The sequence below is a fragment of the Crassostrea angulata genome, chromosome 9 (genome assembly GCF_025612915.1).
Source record: "Crassostrea angulata isolate pt1a10 chromosome 9, ASM2561291v2, whole genome shotgun sequence".
Classification (NCBI taxonomy): Eukaryota; Metazoa; Mollusca; class Bivalvia; order Ostreida; family Ostreidae; genus Magallana; species Magallana angulata.
In genome coordinates this window covers 7,736,446-7,750,966 of record NC_069119.1, presented here as the reverse complement: position 1 = coordinate 7,750,966, position 14,521 = coordinate 7,736,446, and the positions used below count along the sequence as shown (strand labels likewise).

At 35.9% G+C, this 14,521-nt stretch overlaps 1 protein-coding gene across 1 annotated transcript in view; it reads left to right on the top strand.

The window, feature by feature from the left end:
- LOC128163317 (alpha-1-macroglobulin-like) overlaps nt 1-14,521 on the top strand; it is a 51,386-nt gene that overhangs the window by 22,903 nt on the left and 13,962 nt on the right. Inside the window, exons 18-23 of the mRNA XM_052826884.1 lie at nt 591-693; nt 10,118-10,346; nt 10,847-10,999; nt 11,716-11,866; nt 11,990-12,079; nt 12,161-12,337. Coding sequence (XP_052682844.1) covers nt 591-693; nt 10,118-10,346; nt 10,847-10,999; nt 11,716-11,866; nt 11,990-12,079; nt 12,161-12,337 — 903 coding nt within the window. The remainder of the gene's footprint in view (nt 1-590; nt 694-10,117; nt 10,347-10,846; nt 11,000-11,715; nt 11,867-11,989; nt 12,080-12,160; nt 12,338-14,521) is intronic.

Below are 14,521 nucleotides of genomic sequence, written 5' to 3'. Positions count from 1 at the left end.
TAAATTTCCAAACTGCAAGAATATTAGCGTCTATTTTAGCGGAATATGGCAAATAGGTATTGATACTCTCCAAAATTAAGCTTAAAATGCAATTAAACAGGTAAGCTACTGACAATGGTACTAAAGTGACCGCCAAGGCCTTGGGATCTCTCGTTGGTATTCTTTGAGTGTGTAGGAAAATTATTATTTAGCTGGATCTAATTGAGCATTATCCGTTTTCAGAATTTATATTTTTATTTCTTGGTTTATGATTTACAATTTAACCATAATCAACAGTGGCAAGTGCTTGCACGTGTACAAAAGATGGGGACGTTTTAAGAAATCATTTTTTAAAAGATATTAACAAAAAATAGGTCTTATATTATCCTTAGCGAAATGACAATTTCCTGACACTGAAGCAAAGTATTTATTCTGGATTATCAATATTTACTAGCATATAAACTATATGTTGTCAAATTTAGGAATAGGTATCGTTAAGGACCATGGAATTTGTCAATTTATAGTAAAACATAATACAATAATACAATAAATAAAATAGGAACAAAACAGGCTTGACAAATTTTTTCATACCGATCTTTTCTTCGTTACAGAGACGAAAATAGAAAAAGGGATACCATCAGAAGATAAGCCCACCATTAAAAGAGTCAGACAATTATTCCCCGAGACTTGGCTATGGGAGTTACAGATAATAGGGTAAAACTATAATTCTTTATTCATTATTTAATTTTAGTGTCGGCGCAAAACTTTATATATATATATATATATATATATATATATATATATATATATATATATATATATATATATATATATATATATATATATATATATATATATATGACGTAAAAAGGTAGCATGACAGTAATTGGCATTTGCAGTACTTGCTATTAGTGAACAGGTCGTTTATGTACGTATATTTAATGTATAAATTTAGATTGATATAAACCGTAATATTTCGTTGGGGCGACCGTTGGGGCGAGCGCAGCTTATGATTTAATATGTTTATGCGTATCATTATAATAAATCATTTTAAAATACTATGGTTTTACAATGCAACAAAGTAAATGACTTGTGAATTTGAATGCAAATTAATACATTTTTTCTCATTATTTAGGTTTCAATAATTTTTATTAATGCATAATATTACGACCCCTGCAGAACTACTTTTATCTAGGATACAATGTCGATGAAAAATAAAGATTTAATAAAAGATAACAGCTAAACATAAGCTGGCGATTTGGTCATGGCTTATTTATTAATTAGCAATACGTTTAACAACCGACCTGTCACCCACTTGATGAACAGGTATATGGCTGCACAATAAATCAATCAAAATCAATAGTTCAACAATCAAGTTATTCAATCAATAAATAATTAATAAATCAATAATCAAAGTTCAATCAATCAATCAATCAATCAAAGTTCAAATATGAAAGTCAATATCAATGTGGCTTTGCTTTAAGCGGGTTGCTGGCTAGGTTAGGTGGACCCTGGGAACAGTTGACCACCTATTCCCAAGCTTTGAGCAGGCCCTGGGAACAGTTGCCTACATCAAAGACTTGAGAAACCTTGCCATGGTGCTAATTCCGCCATACAAACAGCTTTGCTAAAGGTGTTTGTCCGCCAGACAATTTGCAACCCCAAACCCATCGAGAGAGGGGAATATGTTCAGGGGAATTGGGGGCAAGTTTAAGGTCAAGCCATGACCAGGTTATTGGGGATAAAGTAAAGGGAAAGAGTAGGGGGTGGGGATAAGGTTGTGTTTGTGACAAGGATAAGCTAATACATATGATCAGGATATACTGATGAATGGGTTTGTGAGAACAGATAAAGTGCACCCTGCAATGTGTCAAGGAAAACATTATTGCCCAATTCGGATAAATGTACTCCGTCTAAGCTAAACATTTGGTTGTTATATTTATTTAATTCGAGGTGCTTAATATAAGCCCCTCCCAAGTTCAAAACATGAGTTGCAATTACGATGTTAAGACGAATTCTGGACTTTTCTGCTGCAATAGTACTAGACATATAACGCCAACATGACAGTGGCAAAATTTCGGACCAACCCAACAAAGTGTTAGGCAAAATTGTAGCTAGTTCAGATATAGTTTCAAACATTTTTAGTCGAAGGTCCAATAAAGGTAATGCGCCAATACTGTTGCCTCCGCAATGTATCACTAACATGTCAGGAGGAGTAGTGTAACATAGCTCGGTAGAAATGCTTGTAAATACGTCCCCCCACCTCATACCAGGTCTGCTTATCCAGCGTACCTCAGCCCCAATCAAGTCGTGAAGGCCCATTGAATTGCCTCCGGCGCGCGTTTGGCTGTGTATTTTAGCTTTGGAAATAATTGATGATCCGACTAACCATATGTGTGGCGCTTGACCTGAAAGTCTTGTTATATGTTAGCATTCGTGTTAAAATGATGCAATAATAAAGAATTTAAGACTATAGCCCTATGTATTTCTTGTAACACATTGACTTCCAACGCCCCTTAGACTGAATTTGGTGTTCTGGGATACCTTTAATGAAAGCGGCCGTGGCAGCGCCTATGCGAAAAGAGTGGGATTTAAAGGCTGCGTGAGGGATCTTAAGATGCTGTAAAGTCTTGTTAAGGACTGTGGAAAATTGGTATTATCGAAATGGCAAAGTAGTGGGCCTTCAACAGGTGGTCTTACAGAGGGAAATTTTGTCAGAGCTTGTTGTAATATTTAAGATTCCTGATCAATAGGTATAACTATGGTGGTTCCCCTGCCAGTTTGATCTGCTTTTCAAAACTGCAGGAATAATCGTATGGTTTGAGATGCAATTGAAACTGCGTTGGCTTGCAGAATTCTACTAGGGGATGTACCTATTGTGACTGTTAATTCACCAACACGCAAGAAGCCAAAATAAGCTAAAAGGTAAGCAGCAGTGAAGAGAATTGACTCGTAAGTGGAGTGGCATGTGTGTGGTAGGGCCTGAATTATTGCATGAAGAAGAGGTAATGTGATAGGTCTACGAATGTCGAGAGAAGGGTTTTTCCTGGAAAGGCCAATCAGGAGCTTTTGATTTATGAAGGATTTAGTAGTGTCAGGGAAGTTATTAATTTTTAGCTCACCTGAGCTGAAAGCTCAAGTGAGCTATTCTGATCACATTTTGTCCGTCGTCCGTCTGTCCGTCTGTCTGTCCGTCCGTCTGTAAACTTTTTACATTTTGAACTTCTTCTCTAAAACCGCTTATCCAATTTCAACCAAATTTGGCACAAAGCATCCTTATGGGATGGCGAATATAAATTGCAGAAATAAAAATACGATCTGTATTCAAAGCGGAGAAAACCTTGAAACTGTAGAAAAAGGGGGGTGCATTTTAAAAAATCTTCTTCTCAAGAACTACCGAGGCAAATTCAACGTAGTTTAGCATAAATTATCCTTATGGGAAGGAAAATATAAATTGCAAAAATTAAGGTCTAATTCAGTTTCAAGTCTGAGTTATTACTAAAATAATGATAAAGGAAAGGCGTGTTTCAGCCTCGGTTCGGTTCGGCATCCGGTAAAATGGGTAGGCAAGACTTGGCCTGGTCAAAACAAAAGATTGGCAGTTATTAATCTGCCAATCTCATTAAAATTTCAGGATATTTGATGGACCAGTTATATTTGTATTCGCTGTAAATATTGCCGCAAAATAATGCGTATTTGGAATTGACGATTGCCGATCTACCCCGGCTTTTAATTTGCCACGGCCCGGGTTTGCATACCCATTTTACCAAGACTCGTATTCCATACTTCTAAAACGAGGTTCTTTGTTTAAAGCAGCCATGACGTTATACGAAAAAGGGTCGATCTGACTATGATAAATTTGCTTGTTTATGCAACAGTTCGTGTATGAAGGGAAATTTTTGAAACATGCAAAATATATTGGTGCCGATTTTGTGAAGTAAATTGAGGCTAAATATTTCAATGCGTTGACAGATTTCACACATGACGTTGGTGTTAGCTAGGACTGATTTTCGTTTCGTATGCATTATTTATGCTTTGTATTTTAACCTGGGAACTCTCGTATTTCGTGATTTTTACGTATCAATTCAAACAGAGACTTCGGTAGATCAAACAGTTAACTCTTTACCTGCGCAAATTAAGCAAAATCTGATGTATCAAAAAAGTACTGAAATACAATTCATTCTATCGGTAATTCGGCATTATCTTTTGCGTAATGGTAGGTTAATGCAATAGGTTTTGTTGAGATCGATGCTCGGCATTTTCTCGAGTTTATTCAGTTTAAATAGAGTTTGATATCGCTGAAGGAAATATGTAGGTATATATACATGTGTTACAGTGTATATATGATTCATTTCGAAAAAATAAATTGTGTTCTTTATTTGTTATAGTGCATGCATGTTTCTTGTGTTTAATTGTTTACAATTTCTATTTACTAACCATATTTGAGTGTTAAGCTTCGAATTATAAGCAATTAAGATACAGAGATTTGCTCACAATTCTATGTTTGTACACAGATCTTAAAAACTAAAGATTAAAAAAGTAAAACATTTGTCAATATTTATTAAGAAAATTTTCAAAGTCTGTTCTTCCAGAAACCAATTTTAACAACTTATTGTATTGTAAACTTAACCTTTTTTCGTCATTATTACTCCTACTGTACATGTGATCCTTGACTGTGTTTGTGTACATTTGTATAAACTGATTTTGAACCTTAAATACCAATGAACTGGTCTTGAGTGAATAAAAGAATTGAAAATCTTAGGCCATTCTTTTTTTCCATTTTTAATGGTGAATAGGAAATACCAAGTTAAAAATCTTAAGCTGAATGTAATAAAATCATGTCAACAAAATATGACTCAAACCTAGGGAAACTGTGAGCTCTGTATCTTGCTTATAATTCTACGATTGACGCTGAAATTTTGGTTGAACATTTGAAATTCTATATGAATTAGAGTATGTTAAATACTTGAACAAAAAAAATAAAAGAATGATATTCTGTATATACCTACTCTCTGGGGTCCCCTCATTATACAATAAATAATGTGAAATCTACATCAATTTTGATAGTTTTTCAGACACGAGTAAATAAAAACGACATCTTTAAAACACTATAGTTTTGACACATTTCTGTTATGGGGATAAAATAATTATCGCTATTCCTAAGAAAATATCACAGAGGAAAATTATCCTGGTTTGTACGCGAGGTAAATAACAGTCATTTAATTATAATGGAAAACAAATTAAATTTTTGAATGTTTTAATTTGAGGAATTGAGCACATTGAGGTACAATTTTCTTCTTCACATCTATACATGAAGGATTTTTTAAATAAAATACAATAACTATTATATATTTTTTTTAAATACAATAACAAGTAAGTAGTTGATGAAACAAATGTACCTATATGCTCTCATATATTTTGATCGCTTTACAAAGTGTGTGTGTGGGGGGGGGGGGGGCAGAACGAAAATATAGGGAATTGGAAGTTAACAACTTAACAGTGTACCCCTACCAAATGTTTAGTTTTATATCTTGCGTAGGATTTTCTTATTCTGGTAAAAAATAGTATTTCATGAAGGTACAATGTCAAAGATTACGTGTATGCAAAAATAATTGTAAAATTCGAATACTTGACAATATTTATTTTTTGTTATTCTACCGAGGGACCATATGGCACAATATCTTTTGAACGCCAATTGTTGCTCAGGTGAGCAATGTGGCCCCATGGGCCTCTTGTTTTATGGAAGGCTATTGCTGACATGTACGTTTTGATGGTAGAGGGGGCTTATTTTGAAGCAGACTTATAAGCTATGAAATTAATCAGGAGGATTGGTGTGTGGTAAATGGTATGATTCACGAAACTGGGAGACAGCAGTCATGCCATTGGAATAAGTGAGCTGAGTATTTGTTGAAATCGATGCCGACAGTAGTGTTTGGACCTCCTCTACAAAAGGCTCCAGAACTCTGATGGGATTGGTTGCGGGTTGGGTGATGCTGCTGGTGCCAGCTGACGAAGGCGATGACACTGAAATCAGCTATTTCATTAAGTTTGCCCGCTATATGTTGAGCCTTCATTTAAAGGTTTAAATGTAAGCATTTAAGGACCAATGGCATAATGAGGGACATGATGCGTTGAGACTTAGATGATTTGGAGTTGATAATGGATACCAAGGCCATGTTATCTGTGTGAAGCAAGAGTTTGGAATTTGACAACTGACAGCCCCAAATATAAATGCCCATTACAATTGGAATTAATTCTAAGTAGGATATATCTTGCCTAGTGGCTGAGTCCCAATTTTCGGGCCATGAGATGTAAGCCCATTCCCCATGGAAATAAACACCACCGCCTGTTAATTTAGCGCTATCTGTGAAAAATTCCAGATCCGTGTCCAGAGACCACGACTGATCAGGGAAGGGGCAGGTTCCATTAAAGGAGTGAATGAACTTGAGCAGAAGGAGTACATCTTGCCGCATTCCTGATGTGACTCTAATCATGTGGGGAGGTCTGTAAGCGGTAGACATAGCACCATAGAACCTTCTGACAAATGCCCGAGCTGCTGGTGATGCCCTGCCGCAAAATGCTAATAACCCGCAAAGTGATTGTAACTGTTGTAGAGTGATTTTTGTACGATTGCAGAGGTCCCTAAGTTGGTCATTAAGGGATGTGACTTTATCATGTGGGATAAAAAGTGTTTGAGATACTGTATTAATCCCTAACCCTAAATAAGTTATGTTAGTTGTGGGACCTTCAGTCTTGTCAGCCGCGATTGGCACACCCAAATCTTCGCAAATGTGGCTGAATTGCTGCATCAATCTATCGCACTCGTTTGACGCATTTGGACCGACAAACAGAAAGTCATCAAGTTAGTGACAAATGTTACTGGACTTTGTAGTATGGCTTAATGCCCAATGTAAGAATTTTGAGAATTTTTCAAATAACGCGCATGACAGTGCACACCCAAAAGGAAGGCATTTATCAAAATAATAGCAATCTTGGAACTTGATACCAAGTAAGCAGAAATCACTGGAATGAATAGGAAGTAGCCGAAAGGCGGACTTTAGGTCCATCTTACCGATCAGGCAAGCTGGACCTTGCGACTGTACAAGAGTAACTGCTTCGTCAAAAGAAGAGTACTTAACTGAACAATATTTGGGGTCAATGAAGTCATTAATATTGTTTTCTTCCGGAGCAGACAAATGAGTAATTAACCTCCAGCCGCCCGATTTTTTGGGAACAATGCCAATTGAAGAAATGCGCAAGTTTGAAAAGGGTCTGACAGGATAAGGACCAGCCATTCTACCTAGCTTAATTTCTTGATATAATATATTTTTAATTTGATCAGGGTGTTGCTGAGCGGATTTTAAATTTTTTGATTCAATGAGGGTTCTAGGGCCTGCGAAGTTGAGTTTAAAACCCTTTGAAAAACCTTGTAATAGAAACTGCTTGTCCTCTTGATGGTAGTAGTTTTGAATGTACATATGTAATTGCTCAAATATTATTGGGGTAGCTCCTAGTTGCCATTTGTTTATATTGTCTTGGACCTGACATATGTGGTTGGGCGTGGCGAGGTCTGGTGAAGTTGAAGCGGGGGGGGGGGGGGGTGATGGGCCAGAGATTCTAAAATGTGCGGAGCCTGGGCTCCGAAAGGGCTTATTGTAGGCGGGTGATGCGTTGCTGTGAGCTTCTCGCCTTTGTCGAGCACAGTGAACTTGGGGGTGTGAACCGGAGCAATACATGCATAGGTGAGAGTAAAAGCAGAACTGGCGAGAACAATAGCCCTTAAACTTGTAATCGTAGCACTTGTGTGAAGCTGTGGGGTTGTTTGTTGTTGAGGCCATGTAGATAAGCCAAAGCCCTGAGTCGATTACTGACCAGCTAATTGATGGATCGAAGTCTAAATTGCTTGACATAATCAAGCCAGCCTTGACTGTTAGGGTTGCGGGAAGCCCCTGTGCGAATGATGTCAATATATTTAAGCAAATGGGGGGGCTTGGTCAATATGGCCATAGATGTAGATGCCGGCGAACACAAGCATTGCATCGGTCCACCTCTCTATGGAAGTTAGTTTGCCTGGTTTTTGTGCATTTGAAACAATGGCCAGCTGGCCGTCTTTAACTGTAAGTTTATGGTGGTCAGCATCAGAGGAGTCTGAGCCTGATTGCAACATGTTGGCTAAGTCAATGTATTCCCCCTTAAGTATCTTTTGTTTAATTGGTTGCGATACATGATTCCCAAGAGAGGACCCTACGCTAACAAGGGGTTGAGGTGAAAATTGCATGCTCGCAGTACCTGATATATGCAGGCGTTGTATGTCTTGAGTGTCGGAGATTAGCGTCGGAATCGGTGCTGCAATAGATACGACTTCTGTCTGTAGGAATCCACAGGGAAAAGACATGGGTGCTGCAACTAACTGATGTTGTGGTCCAGCAGTGGGGGAATTAGGTACCGTGGTTGGAGCTGAATTAAGAGGTTCCGCATCTTTGCGGGCCGGTCTGCGTGTCCTAGAAGTGGGTGGCCTTGCCGGGGTATTTTTTGATTTGACTTTTGGCATAGTTCTACAATGTTGTATAACAATTTAAGCCAATTGTTACAATTTAGTTATATTAATAATGTAGCAATACTGACAGTGTACTGCCATTTATTGGCATAGCTTTACAATGCTATATAACACTGATAAGCTAAGTGTACCAATGTAATGTTGCGACGATATATATAATTATATAATATAATGATTACATGATTTACGTTTTATGATAATAAAGTAAGTAACATATGTATAATAATAATTGAGGTTATAAATGATGTGTTGTCAAAACAATGGAACTTTTGTGTGTAACAAAATACTGCACCCCAGGTGGTGTAATTCTATCACACAAAGGGAAGTGCAACGTTACCCAATTATCGACGAAATAATTGTCGAAATACGGCCATATGAGTTGAATTGTATGAGAGCCAGTACTTACCGTGATTGGAGATATACTTAACCCCTATGATATGTGAAGATGTTTGTCGATGACGCCAGATTCCCTGGATTCTCAACGTTGAATTTTTCAGGGATGCAATGTGATGGATGGGTAGAGAAGAAAAGGATGTTGAACCCGATATTAATCAGGTCAATCTAACCCGATTGATTTGTAAAAGCCAACTCCGTCAAAATATTTTAGTGTTAATATAATTAGTTGTTGTTACTTGTATAAATGAATTTATCTGTAGGGATAAATTCCATTAACAAAATGTGCAATGCAGAGCTATGTTTTCCAATCCGAAACTTATTGTAACGTCAGTTCAATATGGCATTGTTGGTGTTATAGTGCTGCATTTATAGGCTTGATTGGTAAAACTCCTTTAAGAATCAAGAGACAGGAATACCCAAAATTTGCGAAAATCACAGGAATTCTCTCGAAAACTAATAAACGTGAGCATTCAAACGAGTGCGAGTTACAATACTTTCATATCTCTGAAGAAATGACCTAATTCGTTAGCCTTAGCAAAATTTGTAGAGGATTTCAGATTTTAGTTATTTTAATTATCTCCGATAATCAAAAATACGCGAATTAGTCAAATTTATTTATCCAAAATGCGTGACGTTCTTGAAATAAAACATTTTATCTGTTACTCATATGTTTTTCTTTGATTCTTGCGAGAACGTGAGAACGCTATTTGCAATGTTTGGAATGTAGTGTGGGTCGAAATTTATTGACGCCGAAAATTTTGTCGGATCAATGTGCTAGAAAACCATTGTGACGTCACACCATTAAATTTACAATGTGCACATATAGTCCTTAATTTTATTTATCTTTCTTATTCTAGTGAAAGCGTAAAATGGGAAACCATTTTTACAGGATGGTCCGATAAACAGGGCATTACTGGTCGAGTAATTGACCCCCCCCCCCCCCAAAAAAAAAAAAAAAACCGGCAAGATTTATACTATAAAAATATAAACATCGTTGATTTGAGGGTGTATAAACATAAAACAAACGTAGAACCAATCTTCTCATCACATTGCATTTTATTTATGTTTGTAATGATGACCAAAAAAAAATCATAAAGGATTTGCTTAAAAGAATTTGCTGAACTGTATGTACATATTGTCATAACTAACTACATGGTTTATGCTGTCGTTTTGCTTTCCTCGTAGCGACTCCGGGGAAAATACTCTTGTCCGAAAAATCCCTGATACTATAACTGAATGGAAAGGATCTGCTATATGTATGAATTCTGCTTCCGGTCTTGGAATATCATACATTTCCGGTATCACGGCCTTCCAGCCTTTCTTCCTGTCCTTCACACTTCCGTACTCAGCTGTCCGGAATGAGGAAGTTCCTGTCCTTGTTACAGTCTTCAACTATCTGACGCAATGCCTTGTGGTAAGAATCCCATTTATATATAAAGATTTTATTAAGCTTGTTAAGGAAATCAATAGAATTTATATCATTGTAAGATCCATCATGATTTGTGTATAAATAAAAAAAATCTATAATGATGAATAACATTTGATTTTTTTTTCTATAAAACAAAATTATAAAACAAATATATGCTCATTGAAAGTCATATACATGTATTGTAAGACGATGTAAATAAATTCCAATCCGTAGCAAAGATCAGAGAAAAAATCATCAGAAATTTCCATTAAAGTCAATAAAAAAAGAAATGCCAGCAATATTTTGTTAGATTTTGAAAAAAGAATCTTTCCCATTTTTCAAAGTGAAATATAAAGAACATCCTTCATTGTGGATTTGACAACCCCCAAAATTTGTGTTTGTTGGGGGAAATCCCCGAAACTTACACCAAAATTAAAATATGAAACGCTGCTGTTAGGTCTTAAACTTTCCAATGTTAATAACGATTGATCATGTACAACATTCAGATGAAGGTGTCTTTAAGAGACTCAATGGAGTTTAGGCTCAAAAACACGATTTTCATGAAAACCAAGACCGTTTGTGTCTGTGGGGGCGAATCCAATACTCTGCATTATCTGATTATCCCTCTGAAAATTGGGGAAATCAGCATCCAAGCTGAGGTAAGATTTGCTTGATAAGATAACAATGCAATAACGATAATATGAGTTATGAAGATGATAGTAAGTTGCAACATTTCCATTTTCATCGCTTTCCTGTGATCAATCTTAAACTATTCGGTGTAAAAGAGTCATAATAAATGGTTAAGTATTGCTTGGCATAATCGCAATTTTTTTATTTACCAATACAAAGGTGAGATTTATAAGGAATGTCATGATTGTCCTTATTTTGAATGTTTTAATAATCCCTTTTATGATGCATGATGACAAAAATATTACAATTAATTTTCTTAAGTTTGGCTCATTGTATTTCTTTCACCGTCATTTCTATTTTGGTGACAATTCGGTTTTTTACAGAGAGTAGCATCGTTTTTAAAAGTAAGGGGAGGGGGGGGGGATCATCCAGAAAATCTTGCCAAGGAAAAAAAAAGGGAAAACCGGTTTCGTTTCTAAATTTTTAAAATCCTAATCCGTGTGTGTGTGTGTGGTGGGAGTGGGGGAAGCAGCTATACTTTTAACTTCGGTGTTTATTTTCCTATTTTCAATTCAATTATTTAATGGTCCCAGAAAAGGTGGGAGGGGGGGGGCAACTCCATGTTATTTCAATTTTTTATATGATAATTAAGAAAAACTCTTTACTCTTTACTGCGCTTCGTGCCTGTTTAAACGTTTTTCTAGATTTTTTTTTGTTTGTTGTTAGTGTCTGAGAACTCTTTCAGGCTGAATCCATTGCTGATGACGGAACGTGCGGTAACAGTTCGGTTAGTAGCGATGCAACAGGGGTGTCCGACGCCGTCCGGCGACAACTTCAGGTAGATGCAGAGGGACTAGAAAACGAGTATACATATTCTTCTTTTGTATGTCCATCAGGTGAGTGAAATATGCGGTTAGGTTATTTCCTTCAAGCTGATACATGGACAACAAAGAGTTTTATTTACATTGTAAATTACTTTCCTTGTGCATGTGATAAAAATTGACAAATATTTTATGCAGGGGAACCCGGAACTTTGACAGAAAATATACAATTGCAGCTTCCTTTTAATAGAATCCAAGACTCTGAAAGAGGATTTATGAACATCATTGGTAAATATTTATCCTTTACAGTAAAATGATTAATTTTAGAGAAAATGTCATAATCGTCTTCCTTTTCCCCATGTTGACCAGGTGATGTAATGGGACCTGCTCTTAAGAATTTGAAGGGCCTGCTGAAAATGCCTAATGGCTGTGGCGAACAGAATATGGCCGCATTTGCTCCGAATATCTTCCTTTTACAGTATCTCTACAACAACAATATGGACGTGAGTCGTGTGTTAGACGATGCACTGAGATACATGAGAATTGGTATGTTTTTTTTCTTTTTAGGACAACAAACGATTAAATCTTAAATGTGTTATTTGCGTTGCTAGCGCGCGGGAAGGGAACTATCACAAAAGGTGCGAAAAGAATTGAGAAGAATAAATTTCTTATCTGCTTCAAAATTCAAAAATAATGGGATTCCCTGGTGCTCTTTATTCGTAAAAAAAGTACTTTCAATTGTGATAACGTTGTTTTTTATGGAATGTATTTTCACTGCAGACGCTTTTCCATGTTGGTGTGTTTTTTGGTATGAACATATGCCTTCTTATGTAAAGGTGATTTATTTTATCAAATGTTGTTCTTATTTCATCTGAAAAGGTCACTTTGAATAAAACTTATTCATTTTTAGACGGGGTCATATGACCCCGTTTATTGGTTTACTGTCAGCCGAAGTCTCAAACCGGAAGACACGCGTAGACCACATGAATTGAGTCTACGCGTAAGAAAATAGTGCAGAGAGTTTTCATGCATTTTAGTAAATATGTATTAAAATTATCTACTTTGATATAGTTGTTTGATTTTCCCGGTTAGTAGTAATTTTTAAAATTTTTCCTTGGGGTCTTATTTTACATAACATACCGTTGTATCAATTTTCCATAATTATGAAGGCCGGGATTGAGTAAAATTTAGACAAAGTATCAGACAATTGCAAAAAAGCCGAATTAAAATGCAATGTAGATTGTAACAACTAATTCAAAGTCATAAATTTTGGAAGCATATTCGAGGAAATCCATGACAATTACAAATTCAAACTTTCAAGACCCCGTCTTTCAGTACTCTAAGTACTTTGATTATTATAAGCAGATTTGAATAACTATCTTCAATTCTAAATCGTATATTAGCCAAAAACTTGCTACATTTTATGTCCAGCTCTACTTTGAAAAACAATGCATTTATACTTTTAGATATATATACTTACAACTGTATGATTGAAACGTTTAATAAAGAAAACTTCACGTTATGAAAAAAAAATCTTTTATGCCTAGAAACATCTTGAAGATTGATGAAATGATGGATTTGTTTTCTTTAGGTGATAATAAAAAAACAGCTATAGCATTTGCAGGGGAAAATAAATTTGTGTTTTGTTTACAAATTAATTTATCTGAAGAACGCCGCAATCAAATAATAGTTATTACTATTGACAGATGATAATACCCTTTATGTGACGTGTGAATTTATTTCATGTATGTCTTTTTATATACATGTAAATCTGTATATGTTTATTGTTTCTGTCTGTTCATCTGAAATGTTTGACGACGTGTTATGTAATAGCAGGTGCTACCTCTTGGTCTTATTTGCTTAATTTAACTGTCCTGCATTATGCAAAAATCTTAACCAATTAGAAAAGCCCCAAAGGTCGCGCATTTGTTTGTCTCTGGGTCATCTTCATGTTTGCGTTTTTATATTTTGTATATCCCACCCTTTTTTGATGATTGGCGTATCAGGGCCATATTTTTCTATGTTTTCTATGTAGGGGGTCAGATGCTATATTATATGTTGCCAAATATTTTGAATATGTATCAGCGGTGTTTGTCTCGTCTGACCCCCTCAATATTTACTGTTTTTTACATCTTTGTCACTTATTTGAATCAATGGCCTATTTTCATCTTCAACTATTGTTTTTTGCCGAAAATAATTCTTAGCCTATTTGGGCGTGGCTTCACCTATTACTTACAAACAAACAATGAAGTCACGTGATCTGAGAAGCCACGCTGATTGGTCAAATCCTATCGAATTCTCAGAATCGGTTTAAAAATAGAACATTGACCCAGAGGACAAACAAATGCGCGACCTTTGGGGCTTTTCTAATTGGTTAAGATTTTTGCATAATGCAGGACAGTTAAATTAAGCAAATAAGACCAAGACGTAGCACATGCTATTACATAACACGTCGTCAAACATTTCAGATGAACAGACAGAAACAATAAACATATACAGATTTACTTGCATATAAAAAGACATACATGAAATAAATTCACACGTCACATAAAGGGTATTATCATCTGTCAATAATAATAACTATTTTATGTTCCTTTGTTATTAAGAGGCAAGACGACTGCACTAGATTTTGTTATGAGAATAGAAACACATAACATAGTTAAAGATGAAAAAGGCCATTTATTTAAATAAATGACAAAGATGTAAAAAAAAAAAAACAGTAAATATTGA